General features: G+C 42.2%; 1 protein-coding gene across 21 annotated transcripts in view; it reads right to left on the reverse strand.

The window, feature by feature from the left end:
• Positions 1 to 13,954, reverse strand: part of LOC100380858 (E3 ubiquitin-protein ligase MYCBP2) — a 354,690-nt gene that overhangs the window by 106,422 nt on the left and 234,314 nt on the right. For all 21 annotated transcript variants that reach the window (XM_082968826.1, XM_082968836.1, XM_082968833.1 and 18 more), the window contains 3 exons: positions 12,470 to 12,607; positions 6,777 to 6,955; positions 6,475 to 6,617 (listed from right to left, as the gene is read on the reverse strand). In XM_082968826.1, coding sequence (XP_082824952.1) covers positions 6,475 to 6,617; positions 6,777 to 6,955; positions 12,470 to 12,607 — 460 coding nt within the window. The remainder of the gene's footprint in view (positions 1 to 6,474; positions 6,618 to 6,776; positions 6,956 to 12,469; positions 12,608 to 13,954) is intronic.

Below are 13,954 nucleotides of genomic sequence, written 5' to 3' on the forward strand. Positions count from 1 at the left end.
ATTTTCGATTTTAGATCTCCCCAACATGACGTCTAGTCTGTATCGCAACGCGTATTTTTCTGGGCGCAGTGCTCAGATTATTGCAAAGTGTGATTTCCCAGTAAGGTTATTTTTAAATCTGGCAAGTTGATTGCGTTCAAGAGATGTAAATCTATAATTCTTTAAATGACAATATAATATTTTACCAATGTTTTCTAATTTTAATTATTTAATTTGTGACGCTGACTTGACTGCCGATTATTGGAGGGAAACGATTTCCTCAACATCAATGCCATAGTAAAACGCTGTTTTTGGATATAAATATGAACTTGATAGAACTAAAAATGCATGCATTGTCTAACATAATGTCCTAGGAGTGTCATCTGATGGAGATTGTAAAAGGTTAGTGCATCATTTTAGCTGGTTTTATGGTTTTGGTGACCCTGTCTTTGAATTGACAAAACATTACACACAACTCTTGTAAATGTACTGTCCTAACATACTCTAAATTTATGCTTTCGCAGTAAAACCTTTTTGAAATCTTAAAACGTGGTTAGATTAAGGAGATGTTTATCTTTCAAAGGGTGTAAAATAGTTGTATGTTTGAAAAATTTGAATTTTGACATTTATTTGGATTCAAATTTGCCGCTCTTGAAATGCACCTGCTGTTGATGGAGTGCACCACGGGTGGCACGCTAGCGTCCCACCTAGCCCATAGAGGTTAACTAAGTATCCTCCGACAGGGAGGTTGCTAGAGAAATCACTGGATGATAGCTTGGGTCAAGCATTAAGTTTTTTTCCGTTTTCTTTGTTTTACCATGTCAGAATTTTTATGTTAAATCGCATCGATACATAGAGATTGCTGGATGATACGGTACAATTAATTGCATACAAGGCTCATAGTCTGTGTTTTGCGATAACAAGGAGAGGGCATGGAGACCAGCATAACACGGGCATAGAACGTAAATTATGGATGTTTTTTCCCTAGTTTTAGTCGCATCAATGAGTTGTGTGAAGTTATTAAACATACTTTCTTTCTATTTCCTTTTCAAGTCAATGTGTTTTTAGGTTTCGTGGAACATAAGAGTGATCATTGGTCCAGAGGGGGGACTGATGTATATTGACTAATTGATTTGGGAATATTTTAGTATGTTTATAACTGTAGAAGTGCATTAGGAGTAATGACTAGTGTGTTATCGGTTAGATGGAATGATATAAGTGCAAATGTATCTGTAGCAGGAGGTGAGGTACACATGCGACAGAATGTTTACATAGGGCTGTTAAGTGGGATGGAATGTGACTACAGTGAAGATCTGTGGGGGCTCATAAATTAAGGTTGTGGTGATAGAGGGGTATCATTCCCAGAGACTATGCATATTGTTACATTAGATAGCTAGTAGGAGAGGGAGGACAGCTATCTGTGCACAATATAGGGACTATTATGAAGTTAAATTTAACGTTACACATACCCAGATCATGGTGAGAGTAGGAGAGATTGTGGTGGCATTTCAGACACTATGGTAAAAAACCTGTGACTCAGAGTTTTGTTAGGTTGGAATTCTTCCAACTCATTAACCTCTATGGGCTAGGTGGGACGCTTGCGTCCCACCTACTCAACAGCCAGTGTAATCCCGTGGCGCGATATTCAAATACCTCAAAAATGCAAAAACGTCACTTTTTCAAACATATGACTATTTTACACCATTTTAAAGACAAGACTCTCGTTAATCTAACCACACTGTCCGATTTCAAAAAGGCTTTACAACGAAAGCAAAACATTAGATTATGTCAGCAGAGTACCCAGCCAGAAATAATCAGACACCCATTTTTCAAGCTAGCATATAATGTCACATAAACCCAAACCACAGCTAAATGCAGCACTAACCTTTGATGATCTTCATCAGATGACAACCCTAGGACATTATGTTATACAATACATGCATGTTTTGTTCAATCAAGTTCATATTTATATCAAAAACCAGCTTTTTACATTAGCATGTGACTAGCATGTGACTAGCATTCCCACCGAACACTGCCGGTGAATTTACTAAATTACTCACGATAAACGTTCACAAAAAACATAATTATTTTAAGAATTATAGATACAGAACTCCTCTATGCACTCGATATGTCCGATTTTAAAATAGCTTTTCGGTGAAAGCACATTTTGCAATATTCTAAGTAGATAGCCCGGCATCACAGGGCTAGCTATTTAGACACCCAGCAAGTTTAGCACTCACCAAAGTCAGAATTACTATAAGAAAAATGTTATTACCTTTCCTGTTCTTCGTCAGAATGCACTCCCAGGACTTCTACTTCAATAACAAATGTTGGTTTGGTCCCAAATAATCCATTGTTATATCCAAATAGCGGCGTTTTGTTCATGCGTTCAAGACACTATCCGAAAGGGTAAATAAGGGTTACGAGCATGGCGCATTTCGTGACAAAAAAATTCTAAATTTTCCATTACCGTACTTCGAAGCATGTCAACTGCTGTTTAAAATCAATTTTTATGCCATAATTCTCGTAAAAAAGCGATAATATTCCGCCCGGGAAATCGTTTTTTTATTACAAAGAGAGTGAAAGTAAAAGCATGCTATCCCCTCATGCACGAGCCTCAGTCTAATGGCCCTCTGATAGAGCACTTGCCAAACGCGCTAATGTGTTTCAGCCTGGGGATGAAATTACATCGTTCAGCTTTTTCCCGCCTTCTGAGAGCCCATGGGAGCCGTAGGAAGTGTCACGTCATGCCAGAGATCCCCTGTATTTGTTAGAGATGATCAAGGATGGCAAGAAATGGTCTGACAGGCCACTTCCTGTAAGGAATCTTCAGGTTTTGGCCTGCCAAATGAGTTCTGTTATACTCACAGACACCATTCAAACAGATTTAGAAACTTTAGGGTGTTTTCTATCCAAAGCCAATAATTACATGCATATTCTAGTTACTGGGCAGGAGTAGTAACCAGATTAAATCAGGTACGTTTTTTTATCCGGCCGTGCAAATACTGCCCCCTAGCCCCAACAGGTTAATCTCTTTCACAATTTCTAACAGCCGGCGAACACTTGACAGATGACATGCAGTAGTTATTCTCACGGCAGTCGCTGTAGGTACCGTAATTGAAGGAGGCTATAGTCATGTGCCATGTTAGTTGTAGCAGGGATTACTTTAGTAGCATTGTTGGGATATCAGTTTATGAGGACTCCTGCCACATGGCTTGGTAGCTGGTAACTGGGAGACTGACGCGAGTACCGGTAGCTGTTATTCAAATGTCACGAATGAATGATCTTGCCATAAGGGGGGAGTCTATGTTGTCAGGAAATGACAGTGTGTATATCCTCAGGTGAAAGCAGCACATGAGGACGAGCAGGTGATAACCAAGGGGACAGCGTTGGTCTGGTCTACACACAGTACTCCTTACAGCACCTGCAGCGGTAAAGATCGTCATGTCTCTCCTCGGTGGGTGCATAGTTCTCACGAGAAGTGAGGTCCAGCTACATAATGGGTGAGCTTGAAGACACCATGACAGAGGAAGCGGAGCTAAAGAGAGAGAGAGACTAGATTCCACTGTAGACATGCAGATGGGTTGGGTCTGGGAGCTGCTTTAAACATCATAGTTGGGTTTAGCTGCTTTATTGGTTAATGCATCATATGAAAGAGGATAGATGTTGGGGTAATCGTACTCTAAACAACATTTTGGAGGCATTGATGTGAAAGTCTATATAGTGCTGAGTTACCTCAAGAGGATGTAGTGTTGATTAGGGATATGCACTTGCCTAGCAGGTGACGTGCCTATCAGGTGGCAATAGAGGAGATTGGGAACAAAGTGAAAATGACATGGCTTGGGAACATGTGTGTGTCTGTGCACATGTGTGCATTTGAATGAATATGTGTATGTGTACAAACACTTGCATTGCATCGGCATCAGCCTCAGGCAAACCAGCATTAGATGTAGCAACATTGCCCCTCAGTGTCATTCAAACTTACTTTTTGTTATGTTTTATTTTTTGTACTTTTATCTTTGACCATCATTATTAAGCTAATTGAATGGCTTTATAACCGGAGTGGCCTATCTGGCATGGATTGTTTAGATCAGCCATACTCATCTGATGGACCAGATCCGTACCCAGAAAAGGTTTAATACGGACCGCGTATTTAATACTTAGTCGGGCTTTCAACTGGGAGATGTTAGAGTAGAATTCACAAGGTGCAATTTCAAATTTGGTAGTGCATGGTCAGTTTTCCTCTTGTCATGTCTTTCATTGACAGAAATGAACCCCTAAAAGTCTAACAGGGGGTTCTACTAAGCTAACATTTGGCTTTTCTTTTATTTTTTATGGTCATACCATGGATCATTTTGCTGTTTGATTTTGAATTTTACAACCGCTGTAGGTATATATACACACTGAACAAAAATCTAAACGTAACAATTTCCGAAATGTTACTGAGTTACAGTTCATATAAGGAAATCAGTCAATTGAAATGAATTCATTAGGCCCTAATCTATGGATTTCAAATGACTTGGCAGAGGAGCTGCCATGGGTGGGCAGCCCACTGGGGATCCAGGCCAAGCCAATCAGAATTAGTTTTTCCCCACAAAGAAAATATTTATTACAGACAGAAATACTCCTCAGTTTAATCAGCTGTCCGGGTGGCTGGTCTTGGGCTGGCGTGGTTACACGTGGTCTGCAGTTGTGTGGCTGATAGGACTTACTGCAAAATTCTCTAAAACGACGTTGGAGGCAGCTTATGGTAGAGAAATGAACATTAAATTCTCTGACAACAGCTCTGGTGGACATTCCTGCAGTCAGCATGCCAATTGAACGCTCCCTCAAAACTGTAGAAATCTGGGGCATTGTGTTGTGTGACAAAACTGCACATTCAAAGTGGCCTTTCTTTGTCCCCAGCACAAGGTGCACCTGTGTAATGACCATGCTGTTAAATCAGCTTCCTGTCAAAAATTATTAGGGAAAAATAAATGCTCACTAACAGGGATGTAAACAAATTTGAGCACAAGATTGAAGAGAAATAAGCTATTTGTGTTTATGGAACAATTCTGGGATCTTTTATTTCAGCTCATGAAATCAACACTTTACATGTTGCATTCATGTTTTTATTCAGTGTCATTTTTTATTCTGTATTATTTGACTAAACATTGAATTTGGCCTTAATGTTATTAGCCCATAGAAACACATTCATACATGGCAAAACAGACAAATCTAAAGGCAAAACATAAAATGATCTTAAGGAAGTTTGTTTTGAAGTGTCTGTCCTATATCTGAGAAATATAAGAATGATCAGGAAATTGTAGAATATTTTTAACCAATATTTAACCCCTTTTTTGGAAACAAATTCTTCCATATATACTTCCATTCATTTTTTAAACTGGTACCGGGCTACCTTCAGACGAGTCTTGTGAGGCTTGAGGCCTTGAGCAAAACAACTGACATGTATGTACGTGTTCTTGAGAGTCTCACCTTTCGATGGTGGGGTCATATTAGTGGGTAGCCCAAACTGTTCGGAAGCTACAGACAGAAGTTGGCAGATCGGCGACACACACTTCAGGCGATTCCCATGACACTTGTGGGGGACGTCGTGCCATCGTGTTCGTGACAGTCTCATCTTTCCATAGAGGGTTCATATTAGTTTATGGTTTGGATGCTACAGACGTTTTCTTGAGAATACCAATTTTCGGGATGTCTCCACCTTCCACCGCAGATGCGGATTGCGGACATTAGTGCAATCTCTCTAGCTTAAACGATGGATTTTGATGGATATTAGTGTTATTATGCTAATTTCATTTCCACGCAGGACCTATTTATAACATGACAGAAATGTCCAGTTGATCAACTACTGGCCATGTTAGCTAGATAGGCTAGTTAGGCTAACCAGCTACCTAAATCTTATGCAGTTATCATGGGCAGATTACATTCCCAGGGGCCCCCACTGATATTGACGAATATCTCTCCGCCAACAAGAGGGGTGTGAACAGTTTGGGGTCGCATGGAAGGATGGGGTCTCTTACAATGCCGATAAATGACAACATCAATCAGGATATTTGCCATCTAGGACATTGGGGCAGCAGCGTAGCCTAGTGGTTAGAGCGTTGGACTAGTAACCGAAAGGTTGTAAGATCGAATCCCCGAACTGACAAGGTACAAATCTGTCATTCTGCCCCTGAACATTGAAAATAAGAATTTGTTTTTAACTGTCTTGCCTAGTTAAATAAAGGTAAAATAAAACATTTGTGTGACCTTCTCAAATAATAGTTGAGTACCCCTGGTTTAGCTGGAATAGGAACTGCTGGAAGCGCATCATCCATTCGTATTTGTAATATGATCCCTCTGAAAATCGACAACTCATTGGTTGTTTTTGCTACATTTGCAACAATATTTTTCCCAATTGTTGGACAACCTGATTGTCCTGTCTTAAGTCACTATTTATGAAAATAACGTTGACAGGTTTTGCCTCATTCACAGAGAGCTCCCAGTTCTTACCATCCACAGCGAACGCCCTGTGAAGGAGATCTTTGGCAGCTCTGACCACTGCACTGACCACTGAGAGAGCCCTGCTGCAGTTCTTGTCCTCTTCATTGGCTTTGCTCAGCAGCTGGGACTGCAGATCCCCGTCATACTCACTCCTACGGGAAAAGACACACACGCCCATGTGTTAGCCCTAGCAATGGTTGTTAGCATTGGGAATGACATGAATCTCAACTTAACTTTAAATGATGTCTTATGGGAGTGTGGCAACCTGGATATGTCACTCATGTAATGAAAGTTTGTGTGTGTCTGTGTACCTGTAGTACAGTATCTGTGGTATCTGTCCTCTGGTCTGGTTGGTCCCGTTGCTGCTCAGGCTACAGGTGCTGAAGGTGAAGGCCATGCCGTCAGAACACTGAACCGTGGTCATCCCTCCGTCCCCATTGGCTGTTCGGCTACCATAGTTACGCAGGCGGACAGCGTATTTCACACCCTCCTGTAGAATGTATACAAAAGTCAGTCAGATGAGGACAGGTAGACGGGAGGACAAACACGATTGTGCAACATATGTGGTTTTCATATCAAGAGTGACATTGAGTCGTGGTATAAAAAATAAAAAAAAAGATGGATAGATACATGCTAGGGTTTAATTCCAGTGACCGGTATCCCGGGACTTCCCAACCAAGCTCTTTCCTGACAATAGTAATGACAGGTACCATGGACCATTATTATAAAATGTTCAAGCCACACTATTGCAAAGAAACAAAATATGCATATGCAAATAGCTGCATGAACCGGACTAATCAACTCTCAGGCTTTATTAATTAATTAGACCAGTCATCACAACGCTAGCAGCCTACCATATTTAGCCTACTCAATGTTAAGTCCAATAGTCCCCACTTACAAAAGATATAGGTAGTGTTACGTTCCCACAAGACCAACTCAAAATGTCGCTCACAAGAAAGGGAACTAACAAAGAAAATCACTTTGACAACCAAAAACAAAACAAAAAGGGGTTCAAAAGGGGTTCCGAAGGCACCCAAGTGGGTGCCCACTGAAAGTTGGCAAGGCCACTACCAAGGGGTTCTAAAACACACCCACCAGGGATGCCCACTAGATTTGCCTCTAAAAAGACAAAACTAGCTGGCAAGTAATTTGTATGTTTGGCTAGCAAGCTAACGTTAGCTGGCTAGCTGTATTGATTCTAATGCCAACCAGTGTCCTGAGGCTGAGGATGGAGAAAAGCCGAAAGCAAGAAGACAGAGGTGTGCAGTGATGAGGATTGAAAGGAAAACAAAGTTACAAGGCTGCTCTTTATTTATTATTGAAATGTGGTGTGCTTTCTGGCGCCACCTGACTGCAGTAGCATCAACCAAGCAGGTGCTTCATTTTGTTAGTAGTTGCCGAACAATTAGCCTGTTACCAACCCTTAGCAAACTTTTGGAAAACATTGTGTTTGACCAGATACAATGCTATTTTACAGTAAACAAATTGAGAACAGAGAATCAGCACACTTATAGGGAAGGACGTTCAATCAAGCACAGCACATACACAAATGACTGATGATTGGCTGAGAGAAATCGATGATAAAAAGAGGGATGTTTTGTTAGACTTCAGTACGGCTTTTGACATTATCGATCATATTCTGCTGCTGGAAAAACGTATGCGTTATGGCTTTACACCCCCTGCAATATTGTGAATAAAGAGTTACCTGTCTAACAGAACACAGAAGGTGTTCTTTAATGGAAGCCTCTCCAACATAATCCAGGTAGAACCAGGAATTCCCTAGGGCAGCTGTCTAGGTCCCTTACTTTTTCCAATCTTTAACAAAATGACTGTTGCTTTGAGTAAAGCCAGTGTGTCAATGTATGCGGATGACTCAACACTACACACGTCAGCTACTACTGCGACTGAAATTACTGGAACACTTAAAGAGCTGCAGTTAGTTTCAGAGTGGGTGGCAAGGAATAAGTTAATCCTAAATATTTCTAAAACGAAAAGCATTGTATTTGGGACAAATCATTCATAAAACCCTAAACCTCAACTAAATCTTGTAATAAATAACGTGGAAATTGAGTAAGTGGAGGTGACTAAACTGCTCGGAGTAACCCTGGATTGTAAACTGTCCTGGTCAAAACATATTGATACAACAGTAGCTAAGAAATGGAGAAGTCTGTCCATAATAAAATGATCCTCTACCTTATTAACAGCACTATCAACAAGGCAGGTCCTATAGGCCCTAGTTTTGTCTCACCTGGACTACTGTTCAGTCGTGTGGTCAGGTGCCACAAAGAGGGACTTAGGAAAATTGCAATTGACTCAGAACAGGGCAGCATGGCTGGCCCGTGTATGTACACAGAGAGCTAACATTAATAATATGCATGTCAATCTCTCCTGGCTGAAAGTGGAGGAGAGATTGACTTCATCACTACTTGTATTTGTGAGAGGTATTGACATGTTGAATGCACCGAGCTGTCTCTGTTTGAACTACTGGCGCACACCTCGGGACACCCATGCATACCCAACAAGACATGCCACCAGAGGTCTCTTCAGTCCCCAAGTCCAGAACAGAATATGGGAGAAGTACAGTACTACGTAGAGCCATGACTACATGGAACTCTATTCCACGTCAAGTAACTGATGCTATCTAAAATTAGATTTATAAAACAGATAAAAACACACCTTATGGAACAGCAGGGACTGTGAAGCAACACAAACATGTGTACACACACGATAACATACGCACTAAACACACGTATACATGGATTTTGAATTGTAGATATGTGGTAGTGGTGGAGTAGGGGCCAGAGAGCACACAGTGTGTTGTGAAATCTGTGAATGTATTTTTTTTAAATGGTATAACTGCCTTAATTTTGCTGGACCCCAGGAAGCAGCAGCTAATGGGGATCCATAATAAATACAAATAAAGCATATGTAGAAATGTAATTATAAAAAAACTAAATAACTTTAGTTTTACATTTTTTTTTTAAATACTGTGATATATGTTGGCCATATCGCCCAGCCATATCGCCCAGCCCGTCCTTTTGTTCATTAGAGGCCTCTATCATTCTCTTTTGTGAAAACATGTAATGAAACATCTAATTTGGATCCCCTGGGAAACACTGACCAACACTTTGGTTCCTACCGTCACAATAATTCCTTTCTGGATTTTTCATTCTGGCTATACCGTTGCCACACACCCCTCCCCTTCTTCATGTCAAACAATCAATTCAATTTTAAAATATTGTGACATGATATTTTGACCATATCGCCCAGCCCTATATTCAGCCTAATGCATGCATACATCGGGGTATCCGTAAAACGGCACTTGCTGCCTTTTTACCGCTAAAAAAATTAAGGCCATAAATAAACCGGTTGCCAGCCAAAATGACAGGGAGAAAACAAAATTCCATTTGCAAAATAATGCTTTTATTCATTGATGGGAAATACCAGTCGATGGAAATATATTTGACCGTCATGCTTATTGGTCTATAGGTTCATTTGCATAATTTAGTGGAATTAAAATAGGCTTGTGTGTATTTCCGGTAGTCATCATGTATCTTATTTATCCAATACAACTATCACATGTGCACAGCATAAAGAGTCTTATTTTAAGAGAACAATTCTAAAAGCAATTGCGTGTTAAACTGTTTAGGTACACGATTAAAAATAGCTACAATTTTTATTTCTCAACTGGTAATCGAAGCGTGCCTCCCATTCACCATTCAAGTCAAATCAAATCAAATTTATTTTTATATAGCCCTTCGTACATCAGCTGATATTCTCAAAGTGCTGTACAGAAACCCAGCCTAAAACCCCAAACAGCAAGCAAAGCATGTGAAAGAAGCAGTGCAGGCAACAGGCTACCACTTTACAATGTGAACTGGAGGCAGTATGCATTTGATAAAATACTTAATTGTTTGAAACAAGCTCTTGTGGACTACAGGAAAAGGAGGACTGAGCACGCCCCCATTGTCATCGAAGGGGCTGCAGTGGAGCAGGTTGAGCGCTTCAAGTTCCTTGTCGTCCACATCACCAACAAACTATCATGGTCCAAACACACTAAGACAGTCGTGTCGAGGGCACGACAAAGCCTATTCCCCCTCAGGAGACTGAAAAGATTTGGCATGGGTCCTCAGATCCTCAAAAAGTTCTGCCATTTCTCTCCTGCTCTATTGGTTTTCATATTAACTTAATTTCCTTGTCCAGAAGCCAAAGGCACAATCCTAGTCATATTAGCATCCCATCCTAGTTGTTTCATCTTGAGATAAGTTTCTCATCTCTGTCACATATCGAACCGCTATCAGGTCTGGACTATCCAATCTGGACAAGAGGAATACATACGTAAGAATGCTGACAATTGCTCAGCATTCAACACCATAGCATCCTCCAAGCTCATCATTGAGGACCTGGGTCTGAACTCTGTCTGAACCCCGCCCTGTGCACCTGGGTCCTGGACTTCCTGACGTGCCGCCCCCAGGAGGTGAAGATAGGAAACAAAACCTCCACTTCGCTGATTCTCAACACTAGGGCCCCACAAGGGTGCGTGCTCAGCCCCCTCCTGTACTCCCTGTTCACCCATGACTGCGTGGCCATGCACACCTCCAACTCAATCATCAAGTTTGCAGACGACAGCTTGATTACCAACAATGACGAGACAGCCTACATGCAGGTGGTGAGGGCTCTGGGAGTGTTGTGCCAGGAAAATAACCTCTCACTCAACGTCAACAAAACAAAGGAGATGATAGGGGACTTCAGGAAACAGCAGAGGGAGCACCCCCCTATCCACATCGTCGGGACCGCAGCGGAGATGGTGGAAAGCTTCAAGTTCCGGGCTGTACACATCACTGACAAACTGAAATGGTCCACCCACACAAACAGTGTGGTGAAGGCAGCACAACAGCGCCTCATCAACCTCAGAAGGCTGAAGAAATTTGGCTTGGCACCTAAAACCCTCACACAATTTTACAGATGCACAATTGAGCCATCCTGTTGGGCTATATCACCGCCTGGTATGGCAGCTGCACCGCCCGCAACCGCAGGGCTCTCCAGAGGGTGGAGCGGTCTGCCCAATGCATCACCGGGGGAAAACTACCTGCCCTCCAGGACACCTACAGCACCTGATGTCACAGGAAAGCCAAAAAGATTTTCAAGAACAACAACCACCCGAGCCGCTGCCTGTTCACCCCGCTATCATCCAGAAGGCGAGGTCAGTACAGATGCATCAAAGCTGGAACCGAGAGACTGTCTCAAGGCCATCAGACTGTTAAATAGCCATCACTAGCACATAGAGACTGCTGCCCTATATACATAAACTTGTAATCACTGGCCACTTTAATAAATGGAACACTGGTCACTTTAATGATGTTTGCATATCTTGCATTACTCATCTCATATGTATATACTGTATTCTATACTATCTACTGTATCTTAGTCTATGCCGCTCTGATATTGCTCGTCCATATATTTATATATTCTTAATTCCATTCCTTTACTATATTTGTGTGTATTGGGTATTTGTTGTTGAATTCTTAGATATTTCTTGTTAGAAATCACTGTCGGAGCTAGAAACACAAGCATTTCGCTACACCCGCGATGAGATCTGCTAAACACGTGTTTGTGACAAATAACATTTTTATTTATTTTTTATTGTGTTTTCCCAGGTGCGCTGTTTAGAATGCTGTTTTACCGGAAAATACATTTTGGCAAATGTTTGAAAATTATGTTTTATTGGCTGCTTCTTTCAGAGTTGCAAGATCTGTTAAGATGCAATACCATAAACTAAATATGATGTCTGTCATTCTGAGCACCATTACCATGGGTGACCGCCCTAATGGTTTATGCACCAAATGCATATGGATCTGATCAATTTCTCAAATGGCCGGTGAATTAAAATCTTCCCGTCACGTTGTCCTGCGCCACATTTTTCTAATGGAAACCCTGGCATACATATGGTTAGATAGATGAATAGATATGTATGTATAGGGCACATCATTTTAGTCCTGTGTACCTTGAGTGGCACGGCCTTGTCGAGGCGTATCTCGGCAATGTCGCTGGGGGAGTCATCGGTGCTGTAGGTTCCCTTGACCAGCTCCAGAGACGTCCACCTATGGGTGTGGGACGAATCCCCGGGGTGCTCTGTCTGGGCCTGGAGGGGAAGAAGAGGGGGAGAGGGGAAAGAGAGAAAGGAGAGACGTGGTGAAAAAGAAGAACTCCTGGGGAAGCTTAAACTCAAATACAAGCCAAGAACCAAAAGAGAAGGTCAGTGGCTTTAGGAAAATGAATCGCAATGAATACCAATATACACACAAGTCTTTGAAAAGTTGTAGACTGCCGTGAATTTAACTTGTTACTGCTGGATTATATACAAAGCATGTTTAAGATTGTGCTCGAGGACTACCTGAGCTAAATATACAGCTCAAAAAAAGGGAACACTTAAACAACACATCCTAGATCTGAATGAAATAAATAATCTTATTAAATACTTTTTTGTTTACATAGTTGAATGTGCTGACAACAAAATCACACAAAAATAATCAATGGAAATCCAATTTATCAACCCATGGAGGTCTGGATTTGGAGTCACACTCAAAATTAAAGTGGAAAACCACACTACAGGCTGAGCCAACTTTGATGTAATGTCCTTAAAACAAGTCAAAATGAGGCTCAGTAGTGTGTGTGGCCTCCACGTGCCTGTATGACCTCCCTACAACGCCTGGGCATGCTCCTGATGAGGTGGCGGATGGTCTCCTGAGGGATCTCCTCCCAGACCTGGACTAAAGCATCCGCCAACTCCTGGACAGTCTGTGGTGCAACGTGGCGTTGGTGGATGGAGCGAGACATGATGTCCCAGATGTGCTCAATTGGATTCAGATCTGGGGAACGGGCGGGCCAGTCCATAGCATCAATGCCTTCCTCTTGCAGGAACTGCTGACACACTCCAGCCACATCAGGTCTAGCATTGTCTTGCATTAGGAGGAACCCAGGGCCAACCGCACCAGCATATGGTATCACAATGGGTCTGAGGATCTCATCTCGGTACCTAATGGCAGTCAGGCTACCTCTGGCGAGCACATGGAGGGCTGTGCGGCCCCCCAAAGAAATGCCACCCTACACCATGACTGACCCACCGCCAAACCGGTCATGCTGGAGGATGTTGCAGACAGCAGAACGTTCTCCGCGGCGTCTCCAGACTCTGTCACGTCTGTCACGTGCTCAGTGTGAACCTGCTTTCATCTGTGAAGAGCACAGGGCGCCAGTGGCGAATTTGCCAATCTTGGTGTTCTCTGGCAAATGCCAAACGTCCTGCACGGTGTTGGGCTGTAAGCACAACCCCCACCTGTGGACGTCGGGCCGTCATACCACCCTCATGGAGTCTGTTTCTGACCGTTTGAGCAGACACATGCACATTTGTGGCCTGCTGGAGGTCATTTTGCAGGGCTCTGGCAGTGCTTCTCCTGCTCCTCCTTGCACAAAGGCGGAGGTAGTAGTCCTG

This window comes from Salmo salar, chromosome 25 (genome assembly GCF_965601325.2).
Source record: "Salmo salar chromosome 25, fSalSal1, whole genome shotgun sequence".
Classification (NCBI taxonomy): domain Eukaryota; kingdom Metazoa; phylum Chordata; class Actinopteri; order Salmoniformes; family Salmonidae; genus Salmo; species Salmo salar.